Here is a 17,205-nt window from a genome sequence, read left to right as displayed (position 1 = left end):
GTCTATTTTTATGGCAGGAGTGTACTTTTTACGTAGCAAACTACTCCTCCTCCTTTCTTGTGCTTTCGACTTTTGTGGAAGCTTTCGTACCCAGGGAATGACATTTCGGATTCTAGATGGGTAGAGTTGGCCCAAGTCTCTGTGATGGCTACCACATCTGGTTTCTCTGTTGCAATATAAGCCCTAATTTCGTCCTTTTAGGGTATTAAACTACGTGCATTTGTGTACATGATAGAAATGTGGCCGTGACGAGTTGTACCAGTTCGCTTGTCGGAGGCGTGGTTAGTTACACAGTTTCTTGTGAGTCGCACTGACGCTACGGGTTGGTTGATCAAGGGCTGCCTTTGCCCCGTCCTCGCCCGCCGTTTTTTGAAAGGCTTTTCGAAAAGCTTTTCACTGCCTCGTCCAGAAGCCTCCCTAAACGCGACGATCAACCTCATTCAGATGTAGTCCATCGTTCCAAAACAAGTCTGGGCGCTCAAGGAAGTGGTGCCAGGCGTTTGTAAACGCCACGCCTTCGTCGTCACAAATTTCCTTCAGACTAGTATTGATGTTGCTCGCTTTGCTGTTGAAGCCGGCGTAAGCGCTGATTCTGGGTAGAATTCCAGAGACAATGACGTGAGGGACTTGGTCTTGTAACGCCGAATGACCTGACGGTATTTTGATAGTAGGGCCTGAGTTTGAGTAGACTGAACGTCATTTGTCCCCGCGTGAATCAAATAAACTGTGTCTTCCTTCGCGAGTTCCGTGACAGCATCGACAGCTGAAGTAATGTCGTCCAGTTTGGCTCCCGGAATACAATAACGCCTCCGCGTCTCTGTGTTCCTGCCGCAGAATTCCGTTAATTGACCTCTAACCAGCGAGTCCCCTACAAGTCTAACAGATGTTTTCAGCTTGTCTGTGCCCCGAAACTGTGTCTGATCTACGCAGACCACAGCAGGAAGAATGGTCTTGTGGCGTCTAATGGATGAGTAGTGAGGAGTGGGTGTGTGGTGGCGACTGGACGTGGAGGCGTTAGGAGGGCTGGTAGAGGAGAGGGACAAGGGGGAGCCAAGGGAAGATGAGGAAGAGGCGGAAGGGGTTGACTGCAGGGGAGTAGAGGAGGAGGATGTTGAGGATGTGGAGGAGGGGGCAGAGGCGGAGGAGGAAGGGGAGGAAGGGGTTGACTGGGGAGTAGAGGAGGAGGATGTGGAGGATGTGGAGGCGGGGGCAGCGGGGGTGGAGGAGGAAGGGGCGGTAGGGGTTGACTGGGGAGGAGTAGAGGAGGAGGATGTTGAGGATGTGGAGGAGGGGGGAGAAGAAATGTATGAGGAGGCGGCAGAGGCGGAGGAGGAGGAAGAGGCGGAAGGGGTTGGCTGGGGGGGAGTAGAGGAGGAGGATGTTGGTGATGTGGAGGAGGGGGCAGAGTTGGAGGAGGAGGAAGGGGCGGAAGAGAAGAGTGAGGAAGAGGAAGGGGAGGAGGAAGAGTAGGTCGTGGTGGTGATGGTGGGATGGGTGGGGAGGAGGCAGGGTGATGGCGGTGCTGGTGGTGGAGGGTGAAGAAGGGGGGTGTTGGCGGCCTGTGGTGATGAGGTGGAGGAGGAAGGGAGGAGGCAGGGAGGATGAGAAATGGAGGGGGCTGAGGAGGAGGAGGAGGTATGTGATCGGGTGATTTCGGAGTACGTAGAAGACGAAGAAGAAGAAGAAGAAGAAGAAGAAGGAGGAGTAGGGAGTTGAGGGTATGACGTCACGATGTCCCAAAGTAAAGAATTGGAGCGTTGTAGATCCTCGTTGGTTGTTTGTAGTGCCTGAATACGTAAGTCTAAGACACAGTACCTACACATCGAGTCGCTGGTTTGATAGTGAATCGCAGCATATTTCTTTGAACAATTACAGCAATTGAAATAGTTGGACGGCATGATTACTTCTTTTTTTTATTTATTTACTGTTGCAAAACGATATAACTGTGAGCTTTACAGTTAAAATGAATTTTGTATCCGCGTGGGCTGTGGTGAACACCGAGAGGGAGGCGGCTTTAAATCGGTCGAGTCACGCGGGAGAGTTTAAGGTGTGGCGTCTATGAGGCCCCACACGTGTTTTCCCTCCGGGATTAAAATTCTCTGGGGGATTAAACTTTTCCTCCTTTTCAAAACAGGTGTGCTGGTATACGGGTCAAGCTTTGTACTTCTACGTTATTGACAGATTTTCTACGTTAGTTAGACACAAGAAGCTCACTGTCTTTCACTGGGTGATGTGTTATGTCGTGTAGTTGTAATCCTATTGAGGAAAGACAGGAAACACAAAAAGTCGATATATAACAACCGCTCGTGGATCAGCAAGGAAGTCCTCTCACTGTAAGGTAATCCTCGCAACACTTCAAACACTAGTTAGACGCGTCACAGCACTGAGTTAGACGTTAATTAATTAGGTTGAGTGGTGCTAAATAAGACAAGTAAACAAGCACAGTTAGTCGTTCGATTTCTGATAAGGCGTACGGGCCTATTTAAGTAACGGTTAATTAAAAGCGTGGATGAACGGATTTCAAAAGTTGTGACGTTAAAATGTAACACACGGAGTCGATTCACACACAAAACAACAAGTGTCGTTTCACCAAACGAGGTGAAAAGCAAGGTTAAGGTTTGATGCCGCAGCAGCAAGGTCAACGTCCGTCCCTTTGAGGAGGTCAGGCGAGACTGGAGGAGGAGGAGGAGGAGGCAAGTTGTGGAAGGGATGTGGCAAAGAGGAGAATGGGAAGAAGGAGGCGAGTTGTGGAAGGGATGTGGCAAAGAAGAGAAGGGGAGGAGGAGGCAAGTTGTGGAAGGGATGTGGCAAAGAGGAGAAGGGGTGGAGGAGTCAGGTTGTGGAAGGGATGTGGCAAAGAGGCGAAAAAGGACAGGTGGAGGGAAGTTATGCAATAGGTGGATCATGGAGGAGGAAGAGGAGAGAAGGAAACAAATATAAGTGGATGTTATGATGTTGGAGAGCTCAAAATCTTACTGTGGTGGTGGTTTGGGTGATAAAACAGCTTTGCAGAAGAGGGTGAGGGTGGGGGACAGAAGACACGTTGGCAAGGAGGTAAGTAGACATGGAAGAAGATTCTGGGAGAGGGTAAGAAGAGTACAGTGGAAAAGAACGTGATGGGAGGAACGGTAAAGGTAAAGGGGTGGCAAACAGCGAGGTGGAGGAAGGAAGGAAGGGCAGAAGGGCATGAACTACAAGGTATGGGCGGGGAAGGTGAACGGACGGGAAGGTAAATCAGGTGAGTTGGGGGTGAAAACGTGTGTAGCGGTGTTAAGGTGGAAGGAAAGGGCAACGGGAAGGCAGGTGAGGGCAAGGTATGGTAATGGCAGGGCAAGGCATGGAAAAACAGGGCAGGGTACAAATGGACAATGTGCCAGAAGGGAAGGTGAGTAAGGTAGGGATGAAAACGTGTGCAGCGGTGTTAAGGTTGATCTGTAAGGGAAGGAGAGGGAGTGTAGGGCAAGGTATGGTGATGGCAGGGCAAGGGATGGAAAAACAGGGCAGGGTACAAATGGACAATGTACCAGAAGGGAAGGTGAGTAAGGTAGGGATGAAAACGTGTGCAGCGGTGTTAAGGTTGATCTGTAAGGGAAGGAGAGGGAGTGTAGGGCAAGGTATGGTGATGGCAGACCAAGACGTGATAGAACAGGGGAGGGTGCAGCAGGGTCAAAGGTAGGGGTGAAAACGTGTGTAGCGGTGTTAAGGTAGATCTCTAAGGGAAGAAAAGGGGTTTGGGAAAGCAAGGTATGTTAATGGCAGAGCAGGACGTGGTTGAACAGGGTAGGGTACAACAGAGCAGGGCACCATAAGAGAGAGAACACCTGAGAAAATGCGGAGGTTGGGTGGAGCAAAGAAACTGAAGATTCTAATTAACTAGTCGTGTTGGAAGCTGTTGAGCGTAGGAAGGCAGGGAGAGCCAGGGGGAAGGGAGAGATGTTAACAGGGGTGGAGCAGTGTGTAGAAGGGTAAAACAAGGGTGGATGGTGGCGAGGGAAGAGGGCGTCAGCGTTAGGTAAGGAAGATGATGTCTGTAAAAGTTAGGTGGTGATGAGAAACAGGAAAGGAAGAGAGAAAGTGAAAAGGGGGGTTGGGAAAGGAGTGACGTTAACAGGGGTGGAGCAGTGTGTAGAAGGGTAAAACAAGGGTGGATGGTGGCGAGGGAAGAGGGCGTCAGCGTTAGGTAAGGAAGATGATGTCGGTAAAGGTTAGGTGGTGATGAGAAACAGGAAAGAAAGAGACTTGGGTGAAAAGGGGAGTGGGAAAGGAGTGACGTTAACAGGGGTGGAGCAGTGTGTATGCAGGGGGAGATGGTGGCAAGGGAAAGGGCGTAAGCGTTAGGTTGGGAAGATGATGTCGGTGAAGGTGAGGTAAAGATGAGGAACGGAAAAGAATGCAGTCGCAGAGAAAAGAGAAATGGGATGCTTTTGGGAACGTAGGACAGAGGACGTTCATAAATAAAGAGGAACGGGGATGAGTCAGGGCGCAGTGAAAGGAGGAAAGGGATAGTTTTAAGTACACGTAAGACAGGGAACGTTAATTAATACAAGGAGATAAAATAGATAAAACAACAGGAACGAGAAAGAACAAGGATGAAGGGAGAATTTTTGGTACACGTAAGACAGGGAACGTTAATTAATACAAGGAGATAAAATAGATAAAACAACAGGAACGAGAAAGAACAAGGATGAAGGGAGAATTTTTGGTACACGTAAGACAGGGAACGTTAATTAATACAAGGAGATAAAATAGGTAAAAGAACAGGAACGAGAAAGAACAAGGATGAAGGGAGAATTTTGGGTACACGTAAGACAGGGAACGTTAATTAATACAAGGAGATAAAATAGGTAAAAGAACAGGAACGAGAAAGAACAAGGATGAAGGGAGAATTTTGGGTACACGTAAGACAGGGAACGTTAATTAATACAAGGAGATAAAATAGACAAAAGAAGAGGAACAGGAAGGAACAAGGAGGGAAGGATAATTTTGGGTACACGTGAGACAAGGAACATTAATAAAGATAAGAAAATGAAGTCGGTAAATGAAAAGAACGAGAGAGTTTGGAGGCAGATGAAGGACGAAAGCGATGGTTTTGGACACACACAGGACATAGAACATTAACAAAGATAAGGAGATGAAGTAGGTAAAGAGAAGAAACGTGAAAGAATCAAGAGACAGGGAAAAGAGGATAGGACAGTTTTGGATAGGCAGGATAATGAACGTTATTAAAGGTAAGAGGATGAGAAAGGCAAAGAGAAGGAACGGAAGAAATTCAGGAGACAGAGAAAAGAGGATAGGACAGTTTTGGATAGGCAGGATAATGAACGATAATAAAGGTAAGGGGATGAAATAGGCAAAGAGAAGGAACGGAAGGAATTCAGGAGACAGAGAAAAGAGGATAGGCTAGTTTTGGATAGGCAGGATAATGAACGATAATATAGGTAAGGGGATGAAATAGGCAAAGAGAAGGAACGGAAGGAATTCAGGAGACAGGGAAATGAGGATAGGCTAGTTTTGGATAGGCAGGATAATGAACGTTTTTAAAGGTAAGGGGATGAAATAGGCAAAGAGAAGGAACGGAAGGAATTCAGGAGACAGAGAAAAGAGGATAGGATAGTTTTGGATAGGCAGGATAATGAACGTTAATAAAGGTAAGGGGATGAAATAGGCAAAGAGAAGGAACGGAAGGAATTCAGGAGACAGAAGAAAGAGGATAGGATAGTTTTGGATTGGCAGGATAATGAACGATAATAAAGGTAAGGGGATGAAATAGGCAAAGAGAAGGAACGGAAGGAATTCAGGAGACAGAGAAAAGAGGATAGGACAGTTTTGGATAGGCAGAACAGGGAGTCTTAATAAACAAAATGTAAAGAGGAGGAACATGATCAGGTCTAGAAGGCAGAGGAGGGAGGGAATGACAGGTTTGGATAATCACTTGAAACGATGATTGGCTTGAAAATTGAGGCTCCCAGATCTCCTTCATGCCGAAAATATGCTGAAGAGAAGATTTAGTCATAGAAAGGAATGGAATAGCAGAACATCAAAGCCAGGGACTATACGTATCATTACTATTCTTTGGGGGAAGGGAAAGGAAGCTGATTACGACGCTAGACAGTAAACGAATGATGAAATGTTTGTGTGAATGAATTTATAGTTAATGTGACATAACAGGACGCATTTGAGTAGCGGGCCTTTTTTTGCACATTTGTTTCCTCTTTTTATGCCCTTGAACTGACCCCCACCTTGATTTAGTCGTAGAAAGGAATGGAATAACAGGACATAAAAAAAAACAAGAACCATACATATCCTTGCTATTTTATGGGGGAAAGGAATGAAAGCTGAATAGAAAGAATAGACAGTAAGCGAATAATGACGTGTTTAAAGGACCATACGTATTCTTGCTATTTTATGGGGGAAAGGAATGAAAGCTGAATAGAAAGAATAGACAGTTAACGAATAATGGCATGTTTAAGAGGAGTTAATGAGTTTATAGTTATAGGGACACAGCTACTCCCATATAGGTCACTGAAGGGATACACTCGACTCTGTGCTAATCTTTCACCCTTTGTCACCCTGATAAGAAGGGAGGACCTACAGCTGCCAAGATTAGAGCGGCGCCTGACGTACTAGTAAGGGACACAGGTGGTAGTGGTGGTGATGGTGGGGTGGTGGTAGTGTGGTAGTGGTGGTGATGGTGGGGTGGTGATGGTGGTGGTGGCGGTGACAAGGGTGGCGGTGTGAATGACGAGAGGGTAAGGGCGCTCCGTATCTTGCCCCAGTGACATAAAAAACGGTCTGGCAGTTACGTGCACTACTCTCTTGTTATGGCGGTGTTAGGAATAAATGATGATAGACAAAATAAATAAACTTGAATAAATGATAATAGACAAAATAAATAAACTTGAACACCGCTAAAAAAAAATGTAGAAGCAGTAATTAAAATACACTGTTTGAAAAATAAAAATTGATTGATTGACTGATAGTTTGTTGTTGCAAGTAAACAACAAAGGAGAAGGGAGGAGCATGCCATCCCAACCCCCAGGCAGTACAGAGTGTGATTATACAACTAAGGATACATGTGTAAGTAGCACCAGGAAACTAAAAAGATACAATGGTAGGGGACAAGTGCTAAAAAAAATAAAGGCCTTGATTAGACAAATGGACTAATAGACATACAGACAGTTCCAGAGGCAGAGTCAAACAGATACTCGACTTAAGAACAAACCTTTCGCAACACTAAACCGACATCGCGGGCCAACACTCAAAATTCACATGCGCAACACAAACGCTGCCCACACGGACGAAATATAAAAGTGGGAATGCCTTCGATTAACATAACGAAACGGAGACAACGGAAATAGTTGTGTGTACCATTTCTGCACCGCCGCCTCCACCACCAAGGCCTTCACTAATCTCTGAGTCTCTTTCTTTCCTAACTAGAGGCAACCAGTCACTTCTCTTCCGCCTCCCTCCCTCCTTCCTGTCCTTTTGTTAGTATTGTGTCATAGTAGGCGCCCTAACCAAACCATATTTTCCATAGTGGCCAGTTTTACTAGTCGGCACTCGATTCTAAACAGCTTTCCTTTACAATCAGTCATTCAGTTGGAGTATACGCCGGGGGATCGTCGCCTTGCCTTCTAGTCCCTCTTTTTGTTTTGGGGTGGCCGGGGAGGTGCAGAAGCGGCGCCCACTTTCCTTTACATCTTCCTCAAATACCTTGCCTTCTATATCAAAGCTAAACACTGTACAAGGACATTTGGTCGTATTATTTTGTTTGGTTCTGCAGTGTACAGACCCGTTAAGATAGGAACTGAGGTCTCTTGTTAGCGGCTCGGTAATGCAATGTGTGGCTGCGGAAGGGGGAGACGAAGGTTAGGTGAGAGTGGAATGGACTAGTGAAGGTTAGTGTGCGAGTGGAATGTGCTTAGGTTGTGTTATATCGTTTGCTTGGCTTGCGGGCTGCATTACGGAGGATCATGCACGTTACATATGACTAGTTTATATGAAAATAGGTCGCGTTTTAACCCGGTAGCTGCGGGGATCATGTTTCTTAAAGGCCCCTCTAAGCGAGAAAAATGAGAAAAATCATCACTCACACAAACTATTTGATAATATATATCAACGCATTTGTGATCAGTTTATACATCATCTATTTTGGGGGGTTTATATCTTGGTAAAAATTTGGCCCGTCGCTGGTACATGGTAAAGCCACAAATTTGGCCCGTCGCTGGTACACGGTAAACAGGAGTAGATAAGCATAAAGTAGGCTTTTTTGTTTGTTAATATTTTTGCTTTACAGATGCCTCCTTTACTGTGAGAAATATATATAACCATGCATGCGTATACCCGTAAGAATGATACGTTATCTTGCGTATATATAGACTGCCTGTTGGAATGCACTTACCGCAGCAGAACAATACCCCTTCTGAGGTCGTGGTTGTGGTGTGGGTGTTTTTTTCAGCTGTGTTGGTTTGCGTTTCCATATCACCACTGAATAAGTTGTGGTTGGGTGGGGTGGGTGGGGGGTGACTGGGTGGAGGGGGGGGTGGATGAGTGGAAGAGTGGAATGTGTGCGAGTACTTTTTTTTAATTTTAAGGTGAATGGCTACCTGGTGAAGTGCATGTGGAGTGTGCGATTTAACTATACTACTACTACTACTACTACTACTACTACTACTACTACTACTACTACTACTACTACTACTACTACTTTTTTTCTACTACACAAAAGATACCACCCATGTTTATTTTCCCGACACATAATCACTACTACTACTACTACTACTACTACTACTACTACTACTACTACTACTACTACTATTACTACATCACTCATTCCTCACCACCTCCTCCTCGTGGCCACTCTCGGGGAAGCGTGAGTGGAATGCGATTGTGAGCTTATCTTTCTCTCCCTTCTCCCCTTTCTCCCTCCCTCTCTCCCTTCTCTACTTTCTCCCTCCCTCCCTCACCCTCTTTCCTTCTCTCCCTCTCCTTGGTCAGCTGAGACTGTAAACAATCCCTCCTCCTCCTCCTCCTCCTCCTCCTCCTCCTCTTCCTCCTCCTCCTCTTCCTCCTCCTCCTCCTCCTAATTATTATGCCTTTCTTCTTACCTTTACAATCATGCTTCTTTTTTTCTTTCTTTGTTTCTTTTTTCTCTCTCTCTCTCTCTCTCTCTCTCTCTCTCTCTCTCTCTCTCTCTCTCTCTCTCTCTCTCTCTCTCTCTCTCTCTCTCTCTCTCTCTCATTTCTCACTTTCCCTATTCATTGCTTCTTACTTTCCATTGGTTTAATTTCCCTCCAATTTTGTTTCTTTTTCTTATTTTCCCATTTTCTTTTACTCCCTTCTTCTATCTTTCATCTCTCTCTACTCTATTCTCTTCTCTCTTCTCCTCACCGCACCTCACCTCTCCTCTCCCCTCCCTTCCCATGCCTGTTTTCTCTCTCTCTCTCTCTCTCTCTCTCTCTCTCTCTCTCTCTCTCTCTCTCTCTCTCTCTCTCTCTCTCTCTCCCTCTCTCTCTCTCTCTCCCATCCTTCTTCCTTCTTCCCCTCCCTTCCCTCTTTCCTCCTCTTCCGGAAGTGTGGCTGGCGACAACTAACACACACACACACACACACACACACACACGCACACATACATACACACACACACACGCACATACAGAGAGAGAGAGAGAGAGAGACTCCTCACTGCCTTCGCTTCACTGATAAGAACTTCCTGTCTAGTTTAAAATCTGAAAAGCCTAAATTTTGACCACTTTTCCTTTATTCCTGTTCATATTCGTGACCTGAATTTATTTTTTTATGTTTCTTGTTGACAGTTTTATTTAAATTTCTTCTTTTTTTTTTTGGTTCCCTTATATTTGAATACGTTTACCTCATGTTTATCGCGTACATCCTTAGTTTCCCCTTAAAATTTGAATGCTTTACTCATACTTCCGTTGTGTTCCCTAAAAAATTGAGTGTTTACGTCATACTTTCCTCGTTTTCCCAATAATTTTAAATGTTTACCTCATACTACCATCGTTTGCCTTATAACTCATACCTCATACCTCATACTACCATCGTTTGCCTTATAACTCATACCTCATACCTCATACTACCATCGTTTGCCTTATAACTCATACCTCATACTACCATCGTTTGCCTTATAACTCATACCTCATACTACCATCGTTTGCCTTATAACTCATACCTCATACTACCATCGTTTGCCTTATAACTCATACCTCATACTTCCATCGTTTGCCTTATAACTCATACCTCATACCTCATACTACCATCGTTTGCCTTATAACTCATACCTCATACTTCCATCGTTTGCCTTATAACTCATACCTCATACTACCATCGTTTGCCTTATAACTCATACCTCATACTTCCATCGTTTGCCTTATAACTCATACCTCATACTACCATCGTTTGCCTAATAACTCATACCTCATACTTCCATCGTTTGCCTAATAACTCATACCTCATACTACCATCGTTTGCCTTATAACTCATACCTCATACTTCCATCGTTTGCCTAATAACTCATACCTCATACTTCCATCGTTTGCCTTATAACTCATACCTCATACCTCATACTTCCATCGTTTGCCTAATAACTCATACCTCATACTTCCATCGTTTGCCTAATAACTCATACCTCATACTTCCATCGTTTGCCTAATAACTCATACCTCATACTTCCATCGTTTGCCCCATAACTCATACCTCATACTTCCATCGTTTGCCTTATAACTCATACCTCATACTACCATCGTTTGCCTAATAACTCATACCTCATACTTCCATCGTTTGCCTAATAACTCATACCTCATACTACCATCGTTTGCCTAATAACTCATACCTCATACTTCCATCGTTTGCCTAATAACTCATACCTCATACTTCCATCGTTTGCCTTATAACTCATACCTCATACTACCATCGTTTGCCTAATAACTCATACCTCATACTTCCATCGTTTGCCTTATAACTCATACCTCATACTACCATCGTTTGCCTAATAACTCATACCTCATACTTCCATCGTTTGCCTTATAACTCATACCTCATACTACCATCGTTTGCCTTATAACTCATACCTCATACTACCATCGTTTGCCTTATAACTCATACCTCATACTTCCATCGTTTGCCCCATAACTCATACCTCATACTTCAACTTTCGACGTTTCCCCATAAATTCTGAGTATCTTCCTCATTTTTGTTGGTAACTTCATACTTTCAGGTCGATATTATAAGACTCTTTCGCTTCTCACATCAACTATTTCTAAAGGTCAGAGAAGAGATCAAACGAGTTCTAATAAGTGTTTCTTTAGGCTCATGGTGCTGAGGAAGGGTCAGACTACCACAAGGGTCATAAAACTACTACTGGAAATGCCCTCAACTCGAATGAAAGCCTTGGCAATTATGTGAACTTTGAAGACGAAATGTTTTAAAATACGACCCTCAATGTCTTCCCTCTAAGTTTTGAATGTTGATGTCATCCTTCCATCGCCTCCCCTCTAACTTACCTTCTTTTTTCCTTCTTTCCACAGAGGCCACAATGATGACTCTGGGATCCACTTGACGCCCCTGACCTGCCTCGGTGCCAAAATTTCCTCTCATTGGTCCTCCTCCACGCCGCCGACTACCAATTAGCGCACGCCACGTCACGCCACACTGGCCAATCAGCGCACGCAACTCCACGGGACACCTAATCCTCCTGAAGTAACTGATAACTGATGAAAATTAATCGTATTTATATCATTAGCGTGCCTGTCCTTTGCTTTTTTTTGTACCAGTGAGTGAATAAGGTAAGATATAATTTGTAATCTACCTTTGGACTCTGGAAGATGTGGTGGAAGTTGTGAAATGTGACAGAAATGTGGAATTAGAAGAAAAATAGTAAAATCAAAATCAAACAGTGTCTTCCATCTGTTTTGAATGATGTGAAGGACGTCGCGATTAGCTGGTGTTTTGTGCTGGTATGAAACGTTTCTCTCAGTGATTGGTTCCCCTTCTGAAATAGTCCACCATTGCGTTAAAAGAAAATAAGAAAGAATAAGACTGATTCACAAATGAGGAAATATCAGACGCCAGAAGTGAAGAATAAAGGCTCTGAAATGAAAATAAAACGATACAATGCAGCCTCGAGGACAGAACGAGATATGAAAGAACAAAACAAAAGCATATCATAAAACAAAATCAAGTCAATTACGTTAAATGTAATAAACGCCTTTGAAAAGTAAATACAAATGTGCTGAGGCCCTGTGAATTTTAGTGACAAAGAGCGAATTGAAAAAATAAAAAGGATCAGCCATTTAAGTTACATTTGCAAGACAGCAGAACACAGATAAAACTATTTAATGTAAAAAGAGTATTGACGAAAATGGATTGTTAGTCTGAAGATTACTAAGAGGAACAAAAAATCAGTTAAAAATAAGATTGAACAACTAAATAAAAGATACAAAACTAAATCAAGAGCAACAATTTTTTTTTATATAAACACGAGAAACAAAAACTAAGAAGAACAAAAGGGACTGAAACCTACTAAAAACACGTGAAACAAAAAGAGGAACAAAAAGGGATTGAAACCTTTATAAAACGCCTAACCACCACCACTACTTAGAAAACAGCAACAAAAAGAACAACAACAATAAGCCAACCGAAAAGCACAAAACGCCCAGATACTCGCGCGACAACACAAGGAGATTCGGAGCCTCTTCACCCACCCTTCCAAGCCTCCTCACTCAAGATGCTTCCCTCGCCGATGCGCGCTCTCTGCCTCGGCCCCCGGGAGCACGCGGGAGCCGAGGAGGAGCAGGACGCCCCTCACGACGAGCTCCATCTGGCGGTGCTCACGGGAAGGACGAAAAGGATTAAGAACCTGCTGAGGAAAGGTGAGTACAGGAGGAAGGTTTGACTGATAGATATGTAGATAGACAGAGTGAGAGAATGAGATTTGTAACATGATTAATATATGAATAGACAGAGATTGGAAGAAAGAAAATATATATGCCAAGAAAACAAACATATAGATAGATAGATCGATAGATAGATAGATAGATAGATAGATAGATTATATAAAGAAAAAAAAGTGAAGAAAGAAAAGAGATTAAAGATAAAAGAGAAGAGAAAGAGAGAAGATAAAAGAGAAGAGAAGAGAGAAGAGAGAGAGAGAGAGAGAGAGAGAGAGAGTAGAAGAAGAAGAAGAAGAAGAAGAAGAAGAAGAAGAAGAATGGGCACTGAAATGGAAGATTGCGTGAGAACAGAGGAGGAGGAGGAGGAGGAGGAGGAGGAGGTAGATTGAAGGGCAGGTGTGTGAGGGAAGGGAGTGAGGCAGGTGTTTCCTTCCTCGCCATAATGCTTACCTTTTTTTCTCTCTCTCTCTCCCTCTGTCTTCCTTTCCTTTCCTTCCGTTTACCTCCCAACTCTTCTTTTCGTTTTTTCTTCATTCTTCTTTTTGCTACGTTTTTTTTTATTGTTTGACTCGTTTCTCTCTTGACATGTAACCAGTCATTCTCTTTGTTTGTTTCTCTTTATTTGTCTCTGTCCATCTATCTATCTATCTATCTACCTATCTATCTATACGTCCATTAATCATCTATCTATTCATCTATACGCTTCTTTGTATAGATATCGACTTAACTACATTCTCTCTCTCTCTCTCTCTCTCTCTCTCTCTCTCTCTCTCTCTCTCTCTCTCTCTCTCTCTCTCTCTCTCTCTCTCTCTCTCTCTCTCTCAATTAGTCTGTTCTTTCACGCTACGCTTCTTCAACTGGAACCGTTCTACAGAGGAAAAAAAAAGACGAACAGAAAGCGACAGTATAGAACAAAGAAGAAAGGTAGAATGGGGTTGCAGGAAGGAAGAAATTAATAGAAGTAGTTAGAGGGAAGAATGAAAAGGAAGAGGGAGAGACGGAGAGAAAGAAGAGCTAAAAGGGAATGTGGAAGAAAACTGTGGAAGAAGAGAGAAAAAAAGGTAAAATATGTTTGCAGGAAAGAAGAAATGAATGGAAGAAGTTAGTAAGGAAGACTAGAGAGAGAGAGAGAGAGAGAGAGAGAGGATAAAAGGATGAAGCTAAAAGAGAGTATGGAACAGAACTGTGGAAGGAGAAAAAGAGAAAAAAAGGAAGAAACGAGAATGAGGCAGAGGGAGAGAAGATGATACTGAAAGAGATAAAGAAAGGAGGAGATAATAAGGAATGAAGAATAATGTTGTGAAGGAGGAATATGTGAAAAAAATATTATTGGTAAGGAGAGAAGAAAGGAGAAGAAAGGAAGATGTAAGAAGGAGGGAAAAGAAGGTTATTAAGAAGAGAGGAAGGGAAGTAAAGAGGGAGAGAAGAACAGGACCAGTTGAAGGGAGTGGAGGAAGAAGGAAAAGAAAACACAGAGGAAGAAAATGTCTTAAGCAAACATGATTGAAATGAAGAGTCGTGAGCAAAGAAAGAAAGAATGCAAGGAAAAAAAAGATGGGGAGGAGGATTTGGACCGGGGGAGAAAGGAATGAGGGAGGGATGGAATGGAAGGAGGGAAGGAGAGAGGGAGGGAGGGAGGGAGGGAGATGATGATGCTGGAGGAGGGAAAAAAGGGAGGAGAGAGGAGGGAGGAATGAAGAAAATATGATGGGATGGAAAACTGAATACGTCGAAAAAAAATTGTAAGGAGATAGAAAGAGAGGAGAAAGGAAGGAAGGATGATGGAAGAAGGAGAGAAAGGAGAGATGGAAGGAAAGGAGGGAAGGAAGGAGGCATAGGGAGAGAAGATGATAATTGAAAGAGATAAAGAAAGAAGGAGATAATAAGGATTGAAGAATAATGTTGTGAAGAAGGAATGTGTGAAAAAAATATTATGGGTAAGAAGAGAAAAAAGGGGAAGAAAGGAAGATTAAAGAAGGAGTTAAAAGAAGGATATTAAAAAGAGAGGAGGGGAAGAAAAGAGGGAGAGAAGAAAGGAGGGAGAGAGGAGGAAGAAGAGAGAAGATGATGATGTTGAAGGAGGGAAAGAATGGAGGAGATAATAAGGAATGGAATATAATGTTAGGAAGGAGAAATGAATGAAAAAATGATATTGGTCCGAAGAGAAAAAATAGGAAAGAAAAAATGGAGATGGAAGAAGTAGGGATGGAAGGGATGGAGGGACGGAGGAAGGGAAGAAGAAGATGATCATGAAAGGAAAGGAAAGGAAAGAAAGAATGAAGGAGATGAGGAGGAAAGAACAAAAAAATAGTATAGAGTGAAGGAGGAATGTCTGAAAATGATATTGGTCTTAAGGGAAATAAGGAGAAGAAAGGAAGATGGAAGTAGGGGGGGGTGGAGAGAGAGAGATGAAAGTGACAGAGGAAGGAGTGGAATGGAAGTAAGGAGGGAGGGAGGCAAGGAGACAGAGAGAGACAGAGAGAGGGATAATGAGTTTGGACGGGGGAGAATAATGGAGGAGAGAGAGAAGGAAAGAATGAAAAATAATATAATGTTGTAAAGAAGGATGGAATGTGTGGTAAAAATGAGTACTGGTCACGATAGAAAAAGAGAAGACAAGGGAGGAATAAAAGATGGAAGAAAGAAGAAAGGAAAGGAGGGAGGGATGGAAGAAGAAAGATAGGGGAGGGCTGAGGAAAGGCATAACAAGTAAAAAAAAATGATAATGGCTGAGAGAGAAGAAAGGAAAAGGAAGAAATAAGAAATAAGAAAGGAAGGGAGGAAGTTAGAGATGAAGGAAAGTAAAGGAACAGACGAGAGAATAAAGAACGGAAGGAAGGAAGGAGGGAAAGGAGAACTAGAAGATAAGATAGAGAAAATTAGTAGACGATTAAAGGAGGAAAAAAAAGGACATATTTGGGTAAGTAATAGATAACACGAGGAGAAAATAGGGAGGTAAGGGAATGAAGGAAAGAAAAGAGATAAAGAATGAAGGAAGGAGGAAGGGAAGGACGGAGAGAGAGAGAGAGAGTAGGAAGTATTGGTTAAAAGAGTGAAAAAAAGGAGTAAGATAAGTTATATAGGAAAGGAGTAGAAGAGGAGAGAAAAAATGAGCAGAGAAGGAAAGAAAGGAAGGAAGGAAGGAAGAGAGGAAGGGATGTAGAAGGAGGAGGGAAGTGGATGGATAAAAGAATGAAAAAAAAAGAAGCGAGGTAGGATATATAGGGAAGAAGTAGAAGAGGAAAGGAGGACAGAAAGGAAGGAGGGAAAGAAGGAAGGGAGGAAGGGAAGGGATGGACAAGATAAGGAAAAAAGTAAAAGCGGCAAGAAATATAAGAAAGAAATAAAAGAAATAAGGAGGAAGGGAAGGAATGAAATAGTAAAGAAAGGGAGAAAGAAACGAAGAGTGGAAGGGAGGTGGAAGTGATGAATAAATGAAGGAAAACAAACAAACAAGGAAGGCAAGATACATAGGAAAGGCGTAGAAGAGGAAAGAAGAGTGGAAAGAAACAGAGAAGGAAAGAAAGGGAGGAAGAAAGAGAAGAAGGGATGTAGACGATTGAAGATAGCGATGAATAAGAAAAGGAAAAAAAAGGAGAGAAGATAAACAGGAAAATAGTAGAAGAGAGAAAGAGGGAGGAAAAAAAAAACATATTAGGGAAGGAAGGAAGGAAGAGAGGAAGGGAAGAGATGGAAAAAAGAATAAAAAAGAATAGAAGCGAGGTAAGGAATATAGGAATGGAGCAGAAGAGGAAAGGAGGGAAAGAAAGAAGATGGAAAGGACGAAAGAGAGGAAGGAGGGAAGAAAGGAAGGAAGAGAGGAAGGGAAGAGATGGAAAAAAGAATAAAAAAGAATAGAAGCGAGGTAAGGAATATAGGAATGGAGCAGAAGAGGAAAGGAGGGAAAGAAGTAAGATGGAAAGGACGAAAGAAAGGGAGGAAGGAAGGAGGGAAGGACGAAAGAAAGGAAGGGAGGAAGGAAGGAAGGGAGGAAGGAAGGGAGGAAGAGTGCTCTCACCTGCCTGCTGCCTCACCTTTGATATCATTAACGTGTGTCGTGAGCCGTGACCCGCGCACCTGGCTCTTCCCCCCTCTCCCCCCATCTCTCTCTCTCTCTCTCTCTCTCTCTCTCTCTCTCTCTCTCTCTCTCTCTCTCTCTCTCTCTCTCTCTCTCTCTCTCTCTCTCATTATATTTTTTGCGAGTGTGATTTCTTCTCGTGTTTTATTGTTTATCTCTTCTCTTCCTCCTCCTCCTCCTCCTCCTCCTCCTCCTCCTCCTCCTCTTGCTTCGCCACCT

The 17,205-nt window shown here is 43.3% G+C and overlaps 1 protein-coding gene across 4 annotated transcripts in view; it reads left to right on the top strand.

The window, feature by feature from the left end:
• LOC126998366 (uncharacterized) overlaps nucleotides 1-17,205 on the top strand; it is a 191,645-nt gene that overhangs the window by 48,438 nt on the left and 126,002 nt on the right. For all 4 annotated transcript variants that reach the window (XM_050859898.1, XM_050859897.1, XM_050859899.1 and 1 more), the window contains exon 2: nucleotides 11,544-12,887. In XM_050859898.1, the coding sequence (XP_050715855.1) occupies nucleotides 12,743-12,887 (145 nt within the window). In that variant the 5' untranslated portion in view covers nucleotides 11,544-12,742. The remainder of the gene's footprint in view (nucleotides 1-11,543; nucleotides 12,888-17,205) is intronic.

This window comes from Eriocheir sinensis, chromosome 14 (assembly GCF_024679095.1).
Source record: "Eriocheir sinensis breed Jianghai 21 chromosome 14, ASM2467909v1, whole genome shotgun sequence".
NCBI lineage: Eukaryota > Metazoa > Arthropoda > Malacostraca > Decapoda > Varunidae > Eriocheir > Eriocheir sinensis.
Note: the sequence above shows the minus strand (reverse complement) of the source record. Positions and strands in the feature narration are given on the sequence as shown.